This window comes from Talaromyces marneffei, chromosome 1 (genome assembly GCF_009556855.1).
Source record: "Talaromyces marneffei chromosome 1, complete sequence".
NCBI classification, from domain to species: domain Eukaryota; kingdom Fungi; phylum Ascomycota; class Eurotiomycetes; order Eurotiales; family Trichocomaceae; genus Talaromyces; species Talaromyces marneffei.
In genome coordinates, this window is record NC_072348.1 from 4,788,379 (window position 1) to 4,809,776 (window position 21,398).

The 21,398-nt window shown below is 46.4% G+C and overlaps 6 protein-coding genes across 6 annotated transcripts; 2 read left to right on the forward strand and 4 right to left on the reverse strand.

Annotated features, from left to right (window-relative positions):
- Positions 1-1,303: 1,303 nt before the first annotated feature.
- On the reverse strand, positions 1,304-4,019 carry EYB26_001761 (uncharacterized protein; the record flags this gene model as incomplete). The annotated part of the gene is made up of 5 exons (XM_054261069.1): positions 1,304-2,298; positions 2,369-2,745; positions 2,807-3,132; positions 3,205-3,481; positions 3,529-4,019. The coding sequence occupies 5 exons, from the start codon at positions 4,017-4,019 to the stop codon at positions 1,304-1,306; spliced, it is 2,466 nt and encodes an 821-aa protein (XP_054117044.1).
- A 4,347-nt stretch (positions 4,020-8,366) lies between these two features.
- Positions 8,367-8,961, reverse strand: EYB26_001762 (uncharacterized protein; the record flags this gene model as incomplete). Its single annotated transcript, XM_054261070.1, has 2 exons — positions 8,367-8,414; positions 8,506-8,961. 2 exons carry the CDS (start codon positions 8,959-8,961, stop codon positions 8,367-8,369), a joined length of 504 nt encoding a protein of 167 aa, XP_054117045.1.
- Positions 8,962-9,970: 1,009 nt separating this feature from the next.
- EYB26_001763 (uncharacterized protein) lies at positions 9,971-11,534 on the reverse strand (the record flags this gene model as incomplete). Its single annotated transcript, XM_054261071.1, has 3 exons — positions 9,971-10,605; positions 10,656-11,167; positions 11,224-11,534. The coding sequence occupies 3 exons, from the start codon at positions 11,532-11,534 to the stop codon at positions 9,971-9,973; spliced, it is 1,458 nt and encodes a 485-aa protein (XP_054117046.1).
- Positions 11,535-15,251: 3,717 nt separating this feature from the next.
- EYB26_001764 (uncharacterized protein) lies at positions 15,252-15,749 on the forward strand (the record flags this gene model as incomplete). The annotated part of the gene is made up of 1 exon (XM_054261072.1): positions 15,252-15,749. The coding sequence occupies one exon, from the start codon at positions 15,252-15,254 to the stop codon at positions 15,747-15,749; it is 498 nt and encodes a 165-aa protein (XP_054117047.1).
- Positions 15,750-16,733: 984 nt separating this feature from the next.
- EYB26_001765 (uncharacterized protein) lies at positions 16,734-17,389 on the reverse strand (the record flags this gene model as incomplete). Its single annotated transcript, XM_054261073.1, has 3 exons — positions 16,734-17,080; positions 17,135-17,182; positions 17,239-17,389. 3 exons carry the CDS (start codon positions 17,387-17,389, stop codon positions 16,734-16,736), a joined length of 546 nt encoding a protein of 181 aa, XP_054117048.1.
- Positions 17,390-18,651: 1,262 nt separating this feature from the next.
- EYB26_001766 (uncharacterized protein) lies at positions 18,652-20,512 on the forward strand (the record flags this gene model as incomplete). Its single annotated transcript, XM_054261074.1, has 3 exons — positions 18,652-18,955; positions 19,032-20,254; positions 20,333-20,512. The coding sequence occupies 3 exons, from the start codon at positions 18,652-18,654 to the stop codon at positions 20,510-20,512; spliced, it is 1,707 nt and encodes a 568-aa protein (XP_054117049.1).
- Positions 20,513-21,398: the final 886 nt, after the last annotated feature.

Sequence of the window (21,398 nt, forward strand, 5' to 3'; positions counted from 1 at the left end):
TACGATCGGAATCGTCCTAAATCTTTACTACGATTTCATAGTCTATGCCCAGCTCTGCATGGCTCACACTAGGGGTGGATGAACCCACGCCACTATTTTGAGACTGAGGTGAGACCGCGCTTTAGATAGAGGCTTATCATGCTTGTGCTTGATAGGTTTTCTAGAGAATAGCGGAGTCGCTAGACATTCTTGTTGTAGCGCTTGATTTGGATGCCTGCATTGTTGTTATACAGATTACAGTGATGTTCTATAGGACTTGCTCAAGCAGCCCCTTAAGCTCCATAAACGCGTCCGTACGCTCATCTTGCGAGGTTATAAAGTTAATGGCCTGCTGCACATACATCCGTGAATATGGATTATCGAGCTTGTCGTTGCCATTGATTTATATGTATCGTTGCATTAAAATTGATGCTTTTGTGAGTTGCTCCATCATCATGAGTCCTTGATTTGCGTGGTCCTCAATTCCACGTTGTAGTTGCTGCTTTGTTAGCTTGATTACTGCTTGTTGTGATACTTGTTGACTTTGTTGTGGTGTGGTCGCGTCGCGACGAACGCCTTGCGGAACGAGATTTTCGCCCGTCAAGGGACTCACCACATCACCCTCGGCCATTGCTATGGTCTTACCTAGTAAAACTAGGATCAATCGATAGCTTTGGACGCGAGGAACAAACTGCTAAATTTACAGTCGATTCCGACTGGAACTGGCCGCGCAATTTCAAAAATTCGATAAGCTGATCATATTTATACCCCAAATTTGATGGAAAAAGATCACAAAAATCAACCACATGTATTGTATCGACTTTCCAAACATAGGCGGTACATGTCAATTAAGTTGAAAGCGGATTTTATTACCTATGTTTCAGAAGTGGGGCAACAAGTCTACACCACTAAAATTGATTGCACAAGCGCCCCCCTTCAGGGTCGCGTATGTACAGAATGATTGATTGGACTGATTGGCAATCAGTTGGGGAAAACGGCAGGAAAAAGGTGATTAAGTGAAGAGCACACAACATGTGTTGCTTATGAAAGTAAATAGTGTTTGATAGTGTAATTCTAGGGATTTTTGAAAGTTTTCTTTCTGTCACAGCTTATAGGCTGGAAATAGGTATTGCTAAAGCCAGAACTAACGTACAGAGAAAAGCTAGTAGATTGAGTATTAAGCAAGAAGCAGATGAATCGCTGATGGAACAATTTATACTCTAGGGCTTAACTGCAGTGTTACATATTTTAAAAATGCTAATGGAGGAGGAGCAATAGACAAATACGGATTACAGAGAAAAATAACGGCGGGATGTGGAAAGAGTCACCTACATTTAAGCAGGCGGTGGGCATTCGAGACATGGGCTTTCCAATGCATCTCTAGCTGGAAATCCCCTGCCTGATCGCCGCAGAAATTACACCGACGATCATCCACATGCCAGTCTCGGAAATGGCGCACCAGATTTCGGTGGTAGGGGTAATGCTTGAGACGCCGGCTGTCCGCTTGGCCTGGATCGGCAAAACACTGAAAACAGCACAACGGCTCAGATGCCATCCGAATGTGCTCTTCAGCAGCCTGGAAGAACCGGTCTCGCTCAGAAAGGGCAGTGGCCGACGTCACTGGCGCGTCTTCCATCACAACATCTTCCTCGACGTAATTCACAGCTTGGGGACGCCTCCCTCGAGGTGGGCCACCTTCGAGGACATCGCAGTAGATACGCACCGCTTCCACCGCCTCATTCCGGCGTCGCCACTCCGCCTCAATCGAGTCAGACGTTGGCCACGTCATCAGCTTCTCATTGAGAGTGACCAGTTCGGGAGGCATTCGATCCTTGTTCTGAAGCATCTCCTTGGTCTCATCATCGGCGACGGCAGTGCCAGCAAGCTGCTGCTCAATGTCGATGACGGCCTGCTCATCATCGAATTCCCGCCGGATGCGAGAGCGCAGGGCGTAGAGGAGGCGTTGTCGAGTGTTCGTCACGGCTTTCTTGAGTCGCTTTAGCCTGGCCAATTGAACCTCGTCCTTCCTTGACTGGGATTGTAGCTCCAGCGCTAAGCGGTCTCGTTTCTCGATGACTTTGACCAGCTCCGGATCGTCCTCCACCGAAGCTTTCTGCTCGTCCGTGAGCTCACGCGGCCTCCGCGGATCCATCCAGCGTCCCATGCGCGTGACCGCTCGCATCAGCTCCGAGTCAGGTTCGAGCCCTCGCATCAGGGCTTGCATATCAACGTCAACCCGTCGGGGAAGGTAGTGCTTGAGGAAGGTCCGGGAATCGGCATGCTTCATGATCAGGTTTTGCTTTGCATCGCTGACCAGGCCTTTCCGGGGCACGCACCACGCACATTAGCTCTATGCCGGGGACATGCAAAGGTATGAGCAGGCACTTACCGCTCGCATTCATAATGGTGCCGCCACCGTACCGAAACCGATGTGTAAAGACAGCCCATGGGAACCCAGCGATCTCTCCAAAGTCTCGGATCTGCTTTGTGAGCGTGGCCTTCGTGATCGGCAATTTAGGGTTCACCGTGACTTTGCCGCGCTTCGCTTCTACACGGCAGAACACATAGTAGTCGGCCATTTCTGGTTTCAACGGAAGGGGCAGCTGCTGGCGCCCGCGCCCGATGAAGAGACGACGGAGATCTTCCATAGATCTGAGATTCGGAGCTCGAAACGCCTCGTTACGGAGGAGGATGCCCAACAGGAACGAGTGCGGACTAAGCATCAAAGAGGGATCATAGAGAATCTCGGGGATCACAAAAGTGTTCCTATCGCAGTATTAGCGGCTGTTTCCGGGTGGATGAGCCTGGCTTGGAGGAGACTTCATACGCCTGTGTTACCCCCATATGCTTCTTGGCAAATTTATTCGTGATCTCCAGCAAGATAAGAGGCGGTCCGCCCCGAGGATCTCGCTGCATGGAGCACTGGAGATGTTTATATTGGAGATTTCGCATGGCGTCGATTCGATTGACTGTAAAGCATGCCATGACATTGTAAAGACATTGTTGGATACGTTGTAGGCCGAGCCAGAACCGCTTTTCCTGGGTTCGCAAAACCGTTTCCTGGAGCGGAACAAGATCTTCGATATACATCGGTGTTTTCTCCTTCTCGTCGGTGTCCAGCTCGAACTCCGTCAGGGCTAATTTCCGCAAACGCTATCAAGGTGACTATCAGACAGAATGTCAAAGACAGAGGGCGACAGTTCTTATCCCATAGACGCGACTTACTTTGTTCATTTTTCTACCCAGCTCCTCGTCTAAGGGCGATCCAGTTGCCGCTTCATAGTACCGAAGAAAGCTCTTCCAGTCCTGCCCCAGACTACTGAGCTTGCCAATACCCGGTAGCTTTCGTCCATCCTTCCCCGTGCTGAGACGGAGACAAAACCGAAAGAATTCTGTCAAGATCCGTCGGGTTGCAACACGGAGGACGGCCACAGGGTGTTGCCAATTCAGGTGGACGGTTCCTCGTGCCCTGCGGGCCTTCTTGCGCTTCCGTCGACAGAATCTGTCCTCCATTAGCAAGATTCTCGAGCAGAGCTGCCACCAACATACCGCTCCCATCGCCCACGCAATTTCTCTCTCTGTTCCTTTGTAGACTCTGCGTAACCGTCATCTTCCTCATCATCAGATGACTCGTGATCGGTCTCGACTTCGGGGTCGGAATCCGAGTCTGAGTCCTCGTCTTCACTCGACTCACTGAAGTCCCCTTCATCGAGCTGAAAGGCGGCATTCTGATCTGATTTCTTGTTGATGCGACCAACTTTCGTCGTGGCCGAGCCAGAGACTCGTGGCTGAGCGGTCGCCGAGGCAGCAGAAGGCCGGATGGGACCTGTGAGCTGGGTAACGCACGCTCGCCCACGCCTGCGTTGCCGTCGACCGCAACCCGGCGGTTTGGCGTCTCGAGATGGAGCCGGGGGGGCGTCTAAATCCGACACATCCGTCGCGGAGTTCGTGGCGGCTGGGTCGCTGTCCATCTGGAACGAGACATCGCTCGTCTCGCTGTCTGAGCTGTGGCTGTCATGACGGTGTGGTCGGGAGCGCATTTGGGGAGATCTCCAGGTGGGTTTCAGTCCGAGACGAAATGTGCACCCACGATACCTTAGCTGATGGAGGTGGGACGAAGATGGAGAACGGGTACTGTCGTGAAAGCGAGTGACGAGGGGAGGAAGAAAGATAGACAGTGAGAGAGCGTGTGGGGGTGGTCGAGAAATGGAAATCAATCAAGGACAGAAACTGAGAAAATGAGAAAATGAGAGAAATTGGCCCAGCACGAAAGAGCCCAAATGAGCTTGACCAGGTCCCGGTGGTGATTGAGAGAGAGGGCAGAGTGCCTGTCATCGAGGGTGGGTGGGAACCGCATTATATAGAGGGAGGGCAGGCAGAAGCCGCTAGAACGTCGTCGAGGCAGATGGCGAAAAAGGCGGATTTTGACTCCAAAGGATGCAAAAATCGAGGGGTGCCAAAACTCGTGGTGGTGGTTGCAGGAGCGGTTCAGGAACACGAAGTGGGACGTTACGTGCTGATCTGATCAGATTGAGAGATGGTATTGCCACGGCTGAGACACCCCTAGGGTCACGCACGAGAGCGGAGAAACGAGGCGCCGGAGCCGACGACACGGGTTTCGACGGCCGGAGACACCGAAAACGGCAGCGCCGGCGCAAATCGAAACCTTCATGAAGTAGTATTGGCTGAGATTATGCCAAATTATTAATAATTCTGGCTTGAGAAGCTTCTACACTTGGTAAGGTAGTAAATATTAGTTGCTGGTTCACCTAAGGGTTGGTAAAAAGCTGTTCTACATTGGAATGATGAAATAGTCTATGTTAGAAGCATGGATGCTCTTTTTCGGGATCTGGACCTCGTGGATTTTAAATTATCTTAATTATAACTATCTATTAGTATACCTAATAAGGGAATGTTGCAAATTTTATTCAATATATGTTAAACTTCAACTAAGGTATCAAAACCTATGAGATAAAAATAGGTACTCGTATTGAACATCTAGGATGTGTTAGTGCATCAAATATCTCTTCTTCCTTTTGGAAAGCTTGCTCTGATATTGTAGACTCTTTTTCCAATACTTCACGCTGTTCCTAGTACAGCTTGAGCCACTTAGCATCCGAGTTTGCACCTCGTTATAAGATAACCGTACTAGAAACTCTATTTTCCCAGAATTGTTAAAATGCAACTGGATAGGATTCTGAAGAAAGGCTTTGCCATTGAACTTGACTGTTCAAATGAGGCTGGCCGCAGTATTGCTCCACCATCAAGTAGTGATTGGGATTGCCGGGTATCTTGGTCATCCCCCGACTCTGTAACAACAATATCTGAGTGTCCTTGGATTAATTGATGGGAATTCGTGGTATTGTTTGATATCATACGTGTCTTGAGTCACCTCACTTGATTTGCCAGGGCTTTTTCTGGAGGATACTGCCCGAGAAGTGGAGGTAAAGCCACTGCATTCCTTCTCTACTTTTCGTGTGGATTCGCTTGAGCTGGATGAAGGGTTGCAGTCTATCCAAGATAGATTGCAGAAACTGCTAAAAGCTTCATCAAACCCATTAGGTTCTTCGGGCAAGGGGAACTCTTCGTGTATGGATGTAAGAAAATTGCTTTGGCTGTTTGTAATATCTGAGATAGAGCCGAGAATTGACCGTCGTTCATTGTCAAGATCCCAAGCCTCCTCAACCCAGCTTCGGTGTGGAGAAGCTGCATCTGAAATAGTCAAATAAATGCTCTCTTCTAGGCTCTTATTTCCTATATCTAGGCAAATTGGGATGTGACCAAAATGTGGCGATTGGCCTGGTGAAAGAGAATCTCCGTCCACTGGGTTCATGTCGTGATGTAGGAATGGAATACCATCCCTTGCCTTCACATCTGAGGATCCACTTAGAAAACGATTACTATTAGACGGCGATGGACCGGGGGTTGTCGTAAAGCCTTCCATGCTGAGGGTTCGTGCTAGAGTTGAGAGATGGATTTGTTAAATGTATAAAAGTCCAGAGGCAAGAGGACTATAAAGCTTTTTATAGCTTTAACGGAAGTTATTCAAGGCATTATCAGCAGTCACCAGGCAGATCCAGCCAACTTTGTCGGGTATAAGTTCGACAACTCGTAGCCTATCGGTTGATTTGGTGGTTCGTTATGCCTAACCTGGAAAGTGGCTGTGGTGTTTCTCTCGTTGGTATGTATTCAGTGACGAAGATCTTACGACGGGACGACTGGTTAATGAGGTTCTGTGCTCCCGGAGTCTGGGGTGATTGGATTTACGTCGACCCGCGTGTCTATCCACGCATGGCTAAGACAGCTGAGAAGTCCCTTCTCCAGTTACCATTCTATATTCTTGAAAATTGATTGGATGAGAAGTTGTGTCATGACCTTGCTATTAGTGATGTGTGCCTCGTCCCGTTTCGCAGCCCCAAAATCTATCTTTGGAAAGTGTTGTCTTCAGCAGCAGTAACTAGGGGGTATCTCTTGGATTAAGTTCCTAGATTACTAGAGACCGTCCTCTATCCAATAGTGATAGATGATAGTGAGGACGATAGACTCACTCAGTCGCTATCACGAACACGGCGTGCCCATGCCAATCGACCCGATTATTCCTACAGAGCCTGTATGGATGTAAGGGAAGACATTTAAAATATTTGATTTGAGTCATTCACTCTTGCCATCTGGGTGGTTTTGAGATGTGGAAAGATTTCTTATTCTTGGGTGGAGGTGATCTGGATATTGAGCTACCTTGGGTGAAGTCTTTTGGTGTCTAAGTCTTTATGACAGTATGATTGGATGTCTAAAGACGTTAGCCAGTGAAGCCCTGATGGCCTAGAGTCACGTTATATACTAATTGGGCCCTGCTTGGTGGGAATGACGTGTCTGTATGAGAGATATATTCAATATATCTTCTATGATTATCCCCACGGCGACACTCCCAGATATACAGATAGACATGATGCTTATGACTGACTTCGTGTCTATCCTTGAAGATTTCATTTGCCTTTTTGATTGCAGCATGTTTTAGTCTATGATATTGTTCCGCGTCAGCCTTTGCCTTCTTTTTCTAGTCGTAATCTAGGTGTAATTTGTGCTTTTCCTTCCAAGAGGTATGTCTTTGATGAGCTATGATCAAATTTGTTGGACAATAGCATTCAAATCATGGGCAAGGTGGTGCCTTTTAAGTAATTGGTGGATGCTAAGTTAAAAATTAGGGTTCCGATCAAGTGCTGATGTCAGATAATCCGGATATCCAGAGGCAGTCAAATGAGGCAGTCAATCAGAAGCTCTACTTTATAGCCCCCAATTTTACCCCTCATGATAGGTCACAAATGATGTCAACCCTACATGCCGGATTCGATAAAAACCAGCTCACCAGATGTCTATAAAAACCCGGCTTTGGAACCTGATGTATTCAGACAGACAGAGAGAACACAATACACACAATCTTGCTAGTCACTTCTTCTTTTCTTATCCTTGTAAGATACATTCAGGATTGGCCTGGAGTAAACCCGCCAATCCAACAGCTGATCTATAAAGCTAGCGGTAGGTAGCGGTTATCTAAAATTAGAAACCTAGTTTTCATCAACCTGAGTGGGTGTAAATAAGCACTGCCATGATGTGGAGGTAAAACCACGATACCTAACCCAAAGAATCATGGGTCTTGAGATATAAAAACATCAGAGAATATAAGATTATGTCTTAACTATTATTGTGTTATATAATATCGTCATACAATATGAATGTGTTTCTCATCTACACCTATGCAGCGACTGGCTTTATGGTGAGTTTTACTCTGGTTGACCCCGGTGATTTCCCTAGTACGATTTTTCTTGCAGGGGTTAGGTGCCAATAGATTCTGCCATGTAATTTTTGCTTACTAAGCTAATATTTTGTATGGCCACCTTCGGCCAATATTACAGCTTGACATCTAGCCTGCATAGAATCAATCAAATCCTTGAGAAATTGCTCCGGTAAGGCATCCCAAGAAGCGCGTACAACCTCACGTAATCGATCATAAGAAAGCTGCTCATCATTAGGATATTGTTCCTGGATCCAATCCTTCATCCAATTCCATACCGCTTCAATTGGATTAAGATCAGGGGAGAAAGCCGGCCAGTAAATTGGATAGATATTCCGCTCTTGAAGCTCCTTTTTGGTCTCTTTACTCGCATGCCCCGGAGTTCCATCCTGCATAAGTTGGAGATATATTGATTGTTGTCGATTTAAACGAATATATCCATCAATAATGGGTACGGTCCTTTCGCAATAGCTCTCAGAGCCAATTGAGCCCCATTCCTTTTCCCAAAATAGACATGGGCCCTTGATATCTCCATGAAATGAAGCCCAAAACATCCATCCACGTTTCCGGGCTACGGATGTACGTAAGCACGTATCATCTAGCTCTTCACCAGCTTTTCTAGTGACCCAGATTCTTTTATGGAAGCCTGAGGTAACCCACGTCTCATCAGTCCAAAGGATTCGATTCCATTGCTCAATTGTCCAATTAACATGCTCAAGAGCCCATGCTAAACGTACACGTTTATGCTCATCTGATAGAGGAGGCTTTCGTAGGGCTTTGCAACGCGTATATCCTCTCTTTTTAAGTGCTCGAGCCAATGCGGTAGCTCCAATAGGAAGATCAAGCTCACGTATTACCTTATAATAAGGCATACGGCGCGTACGTTTTGAAGAGCTTATCCAATCAATAACCCGGTCAACATCTTCTTCCGAGAGCTTTGGAGTCCTGCCTCGAGCCTTTTTAGGTGTAGCTTGTTGGCTTTGACACGTATATTGAACTTGGTCATGAGTAATATGAAGCTGTGAAGCGATTTGTAGATAGGTAAAACCAGCTTCTCGTAGTGTTAATATGCGAATACGGTCATCCCTATTAAGACGTGTAGAATAGGGCTTCGATTCTCCTCCAGAAGCAGCTTCTCGGGCACCTTCTGGGGCAGCTTCTGGGGCTGTAGTAGGCTCTGGGGTGGTAGGCATATTATTGATTGATTATTTACTCTGTAAATCGCGTCCCGGAGCGCGTACGGATAGGATACTAAAGGTTTAGTAATAAATAAATTAGGCAGGCGGTAAGCCATATTATCCTGACCGCCTAAAGGATCCCAACCCTTGTAAGGCCCACCGTACTAGGGAAATCACCGGGGTCATCCGTAGTATGATCCAGCAATATGCAGTTTCTTGCCTTCGCTTTCAGTTCAATCCCGAGCTTCTCTTGCTTTTTGAGAGGCATGTAGTTTGTCGTCGCTTATGGGGCCGTGGGACCTTCTGGGGACTTATGGGTTTCTTCCGAATGTTCTTGCATATCCTCTATATTGGTGGGACCTGGTGTGTAACGCGGTTGGTGTAAATAATTGGTTAGAAGCTAGCTTTAGGGCCGGCTCTAGTAGATGCTAGTATGAATCAATCAATCAATCAATCAATCCATGAGAACTTCGAGTCAATCTCCGGACGGCGTTTAATCAGGTTGGTTACCCAATTCTCACCAACTTATTAATTGCCACGTTGTAGGAGCATATAATTAGCCATTTCTGAGAGAGTGCCGGGGAGGTGATCCGCGCTTATCTAATCAAGCACCCATTTTTCCTCATAAGTTAGTTAACTAGTTATTGAGTTAATTTATGGTTGTTGGCGCGCACGAGAGATCTCTGTTGAATGCCATGTAGTCGATTCCGGAGAGTTGTATGTGGAATATTGTAAATCCTAACAACTTTTGCAATAGTAGGAATTTTGCCATTCTGAAAATCAGAAATAGCTAATAAGATTCAGCCCTCTTGCTCAATCAAATCTTTTTTACCGCGAATTGGGGGCATGTTGACGCGTTGATGGTGGATTAAGTTAGGTAACTAACGTTAGTTACTATGAGTAGTTACACCGCCCTAGGGCGAAGTTGAGCACGTGACCTATCCATGATCCAAGTCCTCCGCGTCTTCGCCTCCCAGCATGTTAGGGAAAATTAATTGATTAATTGATTGATTGTTCGTGCCGTCTACTCCAACTCGGCTAGTTCGCGTTCCTTTGCCTTTAATGCTTCTCGCATTAGCTCGGCTTCTCGTTGAAGCTGCACTCGTCGCTCGTATTTGTAAGCGTCCGACGGTCCCGGGGACGGAATGGGCGGAGATTGTGAATGCCGATAGCCACCAGCAGGCATCTTGCTATTATCCGCCGAATTCGCGCCGGGGTTGAGTATCGAAGATATAGGGCTCAGTCGAGCTAGAGGTGCAGGGTACGTTTGAGACATGATTGGCGGAAGTTGATTGGATGATTCCATTGGTGGGAGAGTATCGCTGTCTCTGTTGGAGGCCGCGCCAGGGGAGTGTGATTGGCGCTGGAATGTAGATTGTAGTTCTGGTAGACGGGGACCAGGATGGTGAGAAACCGCAGGAACGGCATTCATGTTGTAGCCTGTAAAATCGACTGGTGGAGGTGCCAACCTCGGCCTATCAAGGCCGTGCGCAAGTCGGGCTGGATGAACTTCCGGAGATGCGGAGGATTCAGCTGATGATTGAGTCCCAGCACCTGGTGAATGATCGCGCATTGCAGGGACCACTCGCTTGCGTCGTTTGATAATTGATTTCTTCATCGTTGTTGGCCGGTAACATCCATGAAGTTTGTAGTACAGACCTGAAGTACATTAGCTATTTCCGGTCAAAGAGGTAGTAGTTAAAACTCACCACAAGCGTTGCAAATAGGATGGCCATTCTCGTCTCGTCGCCACAATGGCGTTACCGTAGTACCGCAATTTTGACATGCAACCAGCAACTCTCCCCCACCTTCTGCTCCGGGTATATTGGAATCAGCTGAGAGATTGGGTTGTGGTTCTGTTTTAGCAGCGGGTTGCGGCACAGGCTGGCCGCTAGCTGCGCGCGCAGTAGATTTAAAAACTCGATTGTTGTAGGCTGGACAACCATCACATCCCTCTGCACCACCAGTTCCATTGCAGTTCCCTCCACCCGGGCAGGATCCCGTTGAGCCACAACCAGTTTCAGCTGGAGCCGTCGTTGGAGCCGGCGAAGTACTTTGTGAATCGGGATTTGGACCTGTTGTAGATGACTGTGGACGATTTCGATTGCGTTTCGTCGGCCTATGTACATTCCTGGCTTTTAAGTACAGTCCGCAGGCATTGCATATTGTCGCACCCGTTGGAGACCGCCGCCACAAAGGTGTGCTCTTAGTGCCGCAGTTACTAGGTTTCGTTAGTTCTTGAGAGCTTCGCTTCTGTAAATAAAAGTGTCGTCTCACCTGCATGAATGTCCTAGAAAAGCAGTATCGCGACCTGGTTGTAGTTTCGGTGATCGTTGTGGTCCTCTGGATGGTGTTTGATCAATGTCTTGATCCGGCGTCATATCCATTTCATCCGACATGTTTGGCTTGTTGGCGCTCTGCCTGTTGTCATTGCTTGAAAACACTCTGTCTTGTTGAGGGAAGGCTAGAATCGGACGCAATCCTCTAGCGGATGAAATGAGTTGTTGGGCCGCGTCTAGGTCTTCGGCAGATCGCAAAGATGTGGTGTCAAGTTTCCGCTCCAAACTGAGGGACTGCGCAGTTTCCATCTGTTGGTAGGCCGGGTTGGCGAGTGATGGAAGATAGGAGCTAAGTACAGTTGTCGTTTGAACTGCCGAATAGAATCACAAGGCAGCAGGATTTATCAAATCAGTTGTCAAGCCATCTGCTATATGAAGTCGCGGTGCGCTATGATTTGAATGAGAGATTGTGCAAAACGAGGCAGTCGAAAAGCCAACCGCCAACGCCACCGTCCAACGACAGGAAATCAGATGTCAGGTTAGAGAATGTCGCGCAAGTTGCAGAGGCTGTCAAGATAAGGTCAAATATGAAATGACTGAATGGGACTAGGATAAAATTAGAGGAATAAAGATGTGAGAGGCCACAGAAAAAGTTGGAGGAGTAGGAGTCGGAGTTGTCGGTGGGTGGCGTGGTCCAGGTCGAGAACCGTTGGAAGTGGGACGTTGTATGGCGATGGCGACCTTGTGGAATCCGCAAATTCGCCGAGGTTTCCGTGTAGTTTGACAGATTAGCCGCCTATCACAAAGGCTGTAGGAGTTGTCAATATATGTTGATAGCAAAGGACAGCCGTTGAGTACTGTGGAAGAGCAGCACAAGATTTGATGACAGGTCAAAAGAGCCAAGCCAGACAACAGATTGTTTGTATAGGACACTCCGCAGATTTACTCCGAATAACAGCTAGGAATGCCAAGCGAATCAAGGGGCATACCCTCTTATAAAAGCTAAGGTCGAAGATTCTGAAAAAGGCGGTCCTTAGGGAATGCGGTCAAAATAATCGGTCTGCCCTGGGACGAGGAGGGAAAAAGCCAAGCGTGTGGGAGTGACTAGTTATAGAAAAGGCTTGAATATCCTCAAAGGCTCAAACACACGGAGGCTAAGAGAATTTCCAGCGAGAAACACCCTGGATTGGCTCGCGATGTCGATGAGCCTGTTCAAGAGTTGGTAGAATAAGCATTGAAGCAAGCGCAGGCAGCGATCAATGCAGTTACCAATTGGCGGTCGCGTCAGTCATCCTCGCCATCCATGGTTCGACTGTTGATAATACACGTGCTCTGATTGGCCGAGCTTATGTCACCGAGGTTCCACTTCTTGGGGTATTGGGCTTCCATATAGGGTCTAGCGCCTGATACGTGACAGCTTTACGCTATCTGTTTTTTGTAGCGGTATTTTATTTTCTCAACAAGTCCTTTCTCTAGTCAGCGCAATTGGGACAATTCCTATTGGCTTATTTGCTTACCGCTAGTGTTTCCGTTATACAGTATCATCGGAGCAGTCAACAATCTCCGGCCGGACTCCTGCTTCCCTTTAGCTTCAAATTGTAGCACTCCTCCTACATTCCCTGTTGGAGTGCCCTGTGGCGCAGCGTTGCCCGTCTTGCGCGTCCTGTTTCAGTCGCTGTGCTTCAATGGGCCTCTCAATCTGGAAATGCTTATCTGATTGTCCCTGCCTACAAATGTCAAGTCACTACGTACACCTGCACGCCATGGGTTTCATACCTACAAATCGCTGCCCCTCGGGCTTTGGTGATTAAGACTTCGCCGTCGAGGATTACGAAGTCCCCGATTTCTGCAACCTGCAGAATGAGAACTTGTTTCCAATTAAGAGATTTCCATTGTTGCTTGAAACCGACATTCCACCCAAACCTGTGAGCCACACCTACACGCTAATCCCACCGGCACCACTTCTCCTAGCACGAGTCATCGTTCAACACTCCAAGTCATTCAACACCTTCGTGCAGCGCCGATGCCCTGGTCTTCCAAACGAATAGCTTGATGCCGATGTGGAACTGGAAGTATCACAACATGAAACTATCGAGTCTATTAAAAGATCTATTCCTGGTATCATTTTTGCCCGTAGTAGGTATCCAAACTTCTCACCTTTCGCAGGAACGCACTGCGCCCCAACGCGTCATCAGATCGCATAACATTGGGCTACAATCTCGTTTTGACTTTGGAAGAGTTTTTCTCCCAGATCCGACTACCAGAAACTAGCCGACCTGTTCTTTCTATCAGTTTCACTACGGCATGGGTTAGCCCATCTATTGAAGTTCGGTAACGTTCAAGGCGACCAACTACGCTCCGATGGTCAGCCATTTGAAACACCTCCTGCCGTAATCTACGACGAGGCCGGTACTGCTTGGGAGACTCGTGCATTTGGAGGCCGGGTTTATCCAACCTGTGAATTAGGGAACAATCTAATGACCATCCATGGGTTGTGCCCCATCAAACATGAGCTACCTGGTGAACGGTGCAATCTACCAAAGAGCAAAGAACACGAAAATTACATACATGTTGAAACCGGGATTCGTAGGAAGAAGCACTATCAGCCGATTGCAACCATGACATCCCGTGGCTGTAAAAGTGTTCATATGGAACCCAGTGCCTAAAATGGCCTCAGTCGCTTGCATAAAATCCCGTGATATTTTCCTCGTATCACCAAGTACACCAAGCATACCTAGGTAGGACAATAAGAACTTGGCGTATTCAAATTTGAGATGCGTACTTTCAAGACGGTGTAGAGTTCTCAGAATCACTCGTCAGACTATGCGTAGGTAAGATATAAAAGGCTATGAAACACACTGAAGCGTACTATCCTTCTTGATGCCGGATGCTACTAAAAACCACTCGTAGATCGAATTTGATACTAACAAGTGGAAGAACAGCAATACAGTACACCGATTGCGTTGACTATCTGCCTCTGGAGAGAGGGGATGTGGAATGGTTTCAGAAGCAGATCGATGCTGTCAATGAGTCTCTGCCATATAATAATGACAGTTGCCGAGGGTGGATTCAACCCACCAGTATTTTGACGCAATATGAGCATGGAATAGAACGATGACATTGTATTCTTTGATGACGACGCTTATTGCACAATGGACCGACACCTTACCAGGTAACCCATGGTCAAATCTATCGCTGATTGAAAGGGTGGAATTTATAATAAGCCAGACCTGATAACATGTTTCTTAATATTTCCAATCCAAAGGTTTCTCTAAAATTCCACTGGTGGCGACTACGCAGGTAAAATTGGATACCTCGGTGGATGGCTTAAGCTTCATGAAGCTCTAATATGAATAGCGTCATTCCGAACTCGGGATTCCGGAATCAGTTTCCTGGTACTTATTGACGTCCATATTTGACAAGTATCTACATCATTAGAGATTCATGTTGAATATGTTGAATGTGTGTAATAATAACGACCCGGAGCTACAGCTCCGTAGGTGAGGGTAAGACTTAGTATAAAGTAGGCAATGCTCCGAACAGCCTTCTGTTCCCATAAAACACTAGACTTAAATATTTCAAGATTCTTGCTCTCTCAAATCACTTCAAAATACGAAATTCTTCCTTAAAATAAAACAAAAACAATGGGTGAATCTGCAAGGGCAATCATCTCCGAGGTTTCAGGCCACGACCTCGATAAATGGCTCCGCACGTCTACCTTTACAAATGAGCTGGAAGAGGTAATGCATTTTGATATCCTAGTTTGATCATCTTCGTGAACGAACCTTAACTTTTATTACTCGTATACAGTCTATCAGAGGCCATATCCATCAGGAATTAACCAGCTGGTTATTCTACAGAAAGCTCGCATCAGATTGTTCACGGAGCAATATCTCTCTTCACGGGTTTTCCATGTATGTCTATCATCCTTTTTACATCTTAGTTTAAACCATAATTTGGAATACTAACCATACGGGGGCATCAACAAGGCTTTGGGAAAGAAGTGCATGGGAATGCTTGAAAGATATGAACTGGCTCGAAAAATATCTTGTTACTCGCGGAGGACGTTCAAAGCCTACAAATATTGAGGCGCCGAAGTTTGAGTGGCCTGATTCACCTGTCGAGCCTGTGGGACCCTGTCGAGAGGCTATGACAGTACAGAGAAAGCTTTTCGACGACCTGCAACGGTTGTGCACTCTAGCTGAAAAGCACCAAGATACTGCACTAGTAACCGCCTTGGAGACGCAATATCTACGCAAACATGCAAAGCATCTAAAGAACCTTGGTGATCTCTTGCAGCAAGTGGCTCGAGCCTCAAAGCAACAGGGGCTAGGCCTATACGTCCTGGATAAAGAACTACGCCATAGTAATGGCTGCATCCCATGGCAGTCCATGAATGACCCTGACTCCCATCATGAAAGGGTCAGTGTTGTTACAAAGAAGATTAGCGAGGGACTTTTGCTTCACCCGCATGCAGCACATCATGAAGGAGGATGCCATGAGGGGAAGATCCCAAGTCATTAAGTCAATTGGTGGAAGATATCTGAAGGAAAACTTTGCTCAAAGATACTTATCACATGTTAAAACACTGGTAATTAGAATCATAGACTGTAATATTAAGATACATATATAGGACTATACTACCTGCCATTGAAAGACCGCACAGACTTACATATGTAGTAGCATTTTAACTACAGTCTAGTAGTAAGGTGTATGACTGCAATGTTCTCAAGTATATTGATACAGTGCATATCAACTTTTGCCAGGAATCTGAATCTAGGTCAGTAAGTAGCAGCGAGTTTGCCGAAAGATATTGGGGGTACATCCTGCCGACATTGCATAAAGTCCCCGTGATCTCTAATATACACTATTCTGCTTGTAACCGCCTTATACTTCGATGAAAATTCAAGGGGTCATATTTTATTCCCGTCATGTATGTGGTTTCCTTAGTGATACTAGCTCAGTGCGAATCTGGGGTTTCTCAAGACGCACAACCTTGCAATGGTGGTACTGAAGCCAACATCACAAGGGTACAATGCACATATGAGCAAGCCACATTTCAATAACACATCCAGCTAACGAACCCCAGACAATATGCTTAATAGCAATCAAATATACTATTAAAAGGTAGTTATTAGCGTGGTTCGTGTTCGTACTCGCATCGCAAAATTAAACTAGCGTCTAATTGCCTATTTAGGAAGGTTTCCGATTTTACCTGGTAACCTCCATTAAGGGCATCACTCTCCTGAAAGTCGAGGACTATCCCCATTAATAAACCTCATACTGGAAGCTAATTGCAGAAATCAAACATATAATTGTGTAATACTAAAAGTATGGCCGTGCAGCCTTCGCTTACCCAGTCCCATACTACCCTACTTCTCATTTCTGAGTGTACTTATTTGACTTGTCGGCTGCCTATAGGATACACCCGCGAATTTGAAAATATCCATCCTTGTACAATCGGTACTTCCGTGCTAAGTCCATACGGCATCATCAAGCAGTCATAATTCAAGAATGGTTGGGACGAGTAGGTGCCATAGTCTTCAACGAGACAGGTACGCTGTTTGTTTGGGAAGAGCCATCTTCGTTCCACTTGAGTGCCCAAGTACCAGCAGTATTTATGGCCTGGGCCCAGAACTCGGACAAGATTTTGTTGGTGTCCAGGTACACGATGTAGGCTCCATACGTCATGAAGCCAGTCTTTACAGCCCCAGAGGGAAGGCTCGAATTGGCTTCAACAAAGCCGGCTTGTTCGTAAGCTCCGCTAGTGGTGACTATGTAGAATTCTCGATCTATCGTGGTGCTGAAATTGCCTGTCACGTTCCATGGCAGCTTGCCGGTAGAGTCAATGTTCACTAAAAGTGTTAGACTTGTCAAAATCGAAGAAATGCCTTCAAGGATATGCTTACAGTCAATTGTGGTGAGATTTTCTGACGACTCAGATATATAAGCCATTCCTGAACCTTGTTAGCAGAAGAAAGGCATGGAGAAAAAATTCAAATGGGTGACGTACCGTCTTGTCCAGCATATACAGGTAGCCCAGAAATGTTTGTGCCGTAGGCATAAACCTGCACGGCTCCAATATGCTTCGAGATTATGGCCATATCAGCTGCAATGCCAAAGCCTGGTAGCGCAAGTAGAGAGAAAGCAACTTTAAACCACATGGTTTAAGAACACATGAAATGAACGCTCGGTTTGGTTGAAGAGAGCTAGATAGTGAGGACTATCAAAAAGGTATGAAGAAGATGACGTTTGTTTCAGTGCTGAAAAGCCAGGAGAACGGAAGCAGTTTATGAATAATTCCTTGAGATATAGATCTGCACTTCTGATCGTTCTCCCTGTGTAATGTATACACATGATGCCTCGCTATGTTGAATAGTGACGTCCTCCTGGTGGTACGTAGACCCATGCAAGGCAGAACGCGTAACCATTTATCAGCCATATGCTGATAGTCACCTTTAATCAAAATGTTTCTCGAGTACTCTTGGCATGGCTAGATATATCGCCGTCCAAACGTGTCTGCCATTACTCGGTAGAACTATGTCAGCGGACCTGCAGGTGTACGCGCGTATTCTACCCACATTGTTTCTGTTATTATTACACTCTCAAAATATGGAAAACTAGGTGACGAATGGTTGCATGAAAAAATCAACTTTTAGTGCTGGACTAGTCCGAAAAAACGAGTAGTCGGCGCTGTTTTCGGTACTAAAGCAATACAGCTTTTATTCTTTTAGCATAGCCATTCGAGAGTCAAAAATTGAAACCTCCTCTTGACTTCCTAGCAGATTATAAATGGTATGTAATACGGGTTATATATCCACTCATCTACATATGCAGTTAGAAGATCAGGTGGCTTCTGAAACCCTACTGCATCCATGGATGATTTTCGGCCACAAAATATACTAGTATCTAAAAACAAAATAGTAACTATCGTTAATGTGATATTATATCGAAATATGAGCTACCGGTAGGCGCTTATAGTAGAGCAAATATTAAAAAGACAAGCATTCGACTGTGGAATTCTAGGTATGAATAGTCCTTACACGCAAGCCACATTGCGTGTGCAGCTGGCTGGAGAAACTGCAGTTTATAGACAGGCTCCTGGTATGCCTGTGTTTAACGTGCATTAGAATCAAATTACTCAGGAGCTAATTGCGTAATCCTTTCAAAGTGGCTCTTATACATTTAGACTGGATGAGGGGGTCGTATGGTTGTGATCTTGTTGAATCACACGCCCGTAGAATATGATCGTAAAATCAAAGTATGTTCCGTCTGTCTCTCAAGAATTCGTCTATATAGATCAAGATTTCCATCTCGTGGAATTCAATTTGCATGCCACCCAAGCCTCTTCTTCCTGCTCACTGCTAGCTACCGGAGTATCCTCTGGGATTTCTCGACAATCTTTATCCCCTTTTCATTTATCAACATGTATCTGTTCAGTATATTGGCATTCGCGCTTCTAGGTACTCTGGCGGCATCCAGTCCCTTTAATTCTTTCCCATCTCTGCAGAAGAGGTGCACAAACAGCGCTGAAGATCGTTCGTGCTGGGGAGATTATGATATCTCCACCAACTACTACAACGAAGGCCCAGATACGGGCGTTATCCGAGAATATTGGTGGGAGATCGTAAATACTACCGCAGCACCTGATGGTATTGAACGTATCGTCCTGTCAGTGAATGGTTCCATACCCGGCCCAACAATCATTGCGGACTGGGGTGATACAGTTGGTAAGATGACTCTCTTGCTGTGTTATTGAGATAACCCAAGCAACACTCTGTAATCTTATTACTAAAATATGCATAGTGGTCCACGTTACCAACAAGCTGGAGAACAATGGAACGGGTATCCATTTTCATGGCATCCGTCAGAATTATACCAATCAAAACGATGGCGTACCCAGCGTAACCCAATGCCCAATTGCCCCTGGCGAGTCCTACACATATACCTGGAAGGCTACACAATATGGGTCCTCATGGTATCATTCTCATTACTATGTACAAGCATGGGATGGTGTAGCTGGCGGTATTCTGATAAATGGCCCGGCCACAGCTGGCTATGATGAGGACCTGGGCGTGCTCTTGCTGAGTGACTGGATGCACCAGACCGCTGACCAAGAAGTCATCTCTGCTGAGCACCGCGGACCCCCTACCCTCAATGGTGGCCTTGTCAACGGCACTAACCAGTACAATGACACTACCACGGGTACTGTTACGGGAACTCGCTTTGAGACGACATTCATTGCTGGCACCCGGTACAGAATCCGTCTTGTAAGTGGTGCAGCTGATACGCACTTCAGATTCAGCATCGACAACCACACGCTAGAGGTTATTTCTACTGACTTTGTGCCCATTGTGCCTTATGTTACGGATGCTGTGTCTATCAGCATGGGCCAGCGATACGATGTTATTGTTACGGCCAACGCTACAGCCGATAACTACTGGATGCGAGCCGCCATAGTGCAGGCATGCAGTGAGAACGATAGCCCAGATAATGTTCTAGGAATTGTACGCTATGATAGTACGTCAACTTCCGACCCTACGTCGACAGCGTGGTCGGATGCCCTGGGTGTGGGTATCGCTTGCGAAGACGAGGACGCGTCCAACCTGGTGCCGTACGTGGCCATTGACGCAACGAATGATCCTACAAACACCACAGACTTCACTGTAGCTATATACCAGTCAGGTGGTATTGGTCTCTGGGAGATGGGCTCTACTTCATTCGTCAATCAATGGAAGTACCCCTCGCTCATGCAAATAGACCAAGGAAACAATACTTGGGGTACATCGCAGAACGTATATGCATATCCGGAAGCAAACGAGTGGGTGTACATGGTTATCCAAACCAGCAACCAACAGCCACATCCCATGCACATGCATGGCCATGACTTCTTTATCTTGGGTCAGGGTGACGGCACCTTTGATGCCACAACAGTTGAACTGACCTACACTAACCCACCTCGACGTGACGTCGTTATGCTCCCTGGTGATGGTTATATTGTTATTGCATTCTACACCGACAACCCAGGTGTAAGTTTTCTATCTCTTAATGAAATTCTCCTGAAGCATTCTCAATTCTCCATGGCGCTAACCCGTTCTTTCTTGCAGGTGTGGTTAATGCACTGTCACATCGCCTGGCATACGACAGAAGGTTTGGCAATTCAAATTCTGGAACGTCAGTCCGAGATTTTGGCTCTGCTCGATTCCTCCACAATAAATTCGACTTGTGCCTCATGGGATAACTATGCATCGGAGGATGATATTGTGCAGACTGATTCAGGTATCTAGCTTTTTTCGTGGGCTTCTTACGTAGATTACACTATGGTCTAGTAGTTATTAACGACTCGGGGAATATGGAAGAAGTTTAGCTACTGTTAGTCTTATAAATGGATAAATCAATGCGAGAATTGGCCATGTTGAATGTCCGGAGCGCTGAAATCCTTGAAGAAAGATTAGAACCATACACGATGTGACAGTTTGATTGTAGACAGATGTCGAGTAATCAACAAATAACTAATGAAAGGACCAGTTAATTAGTGGTCTGCATACTTGCATGCCTATTATCTTAGATGAGCCAACAATGATATGAAAACAGGAGAAAACAAGCAGGGATCTACACTTAGTTGGGATTTTGCAGGTGGGGAGATATTCTAATCGCCGAGGAATGGCCCCTGCCTACAATTCAACGCTTGAGGGCTGACACATGATCAGAGAAGGATGTTGGTTCTTTAGAAATGTTGTGCCGACCCTCCGGTGATATCAGGTACCAACATTGTAACAATATTGTATGTATATTGGCCATGCAGGCTGACCGTAATGAAGCAGCTATTACTACTGACATTCTATAGATTCATACGATGGAGCGATTAGGGAGGATACCCCAAAGATCGGATCGTTGAAATTTCCTAATTAGGAAGTGGTCCGTCCATCTGGCTTGACTACCGCTCACCCACGGCGAGAACATCTCCCTCTCCTCACACTCAAAGTCTATCGCCGTCAGGAGAGCTTGAAAAAGAGAGCAAAAAAATAAAATTTACATACAACAGCTGGGATTCGCTGGTGGTCACCCACCCAACTACTAACCAGCCGGCGTGTGGCTTAAGTACGGCTGAGCGGACGGGAAGCCCTGTTTTCCACACCCTATGGTCGTATGTGCTAGACAACTGCCATCAAT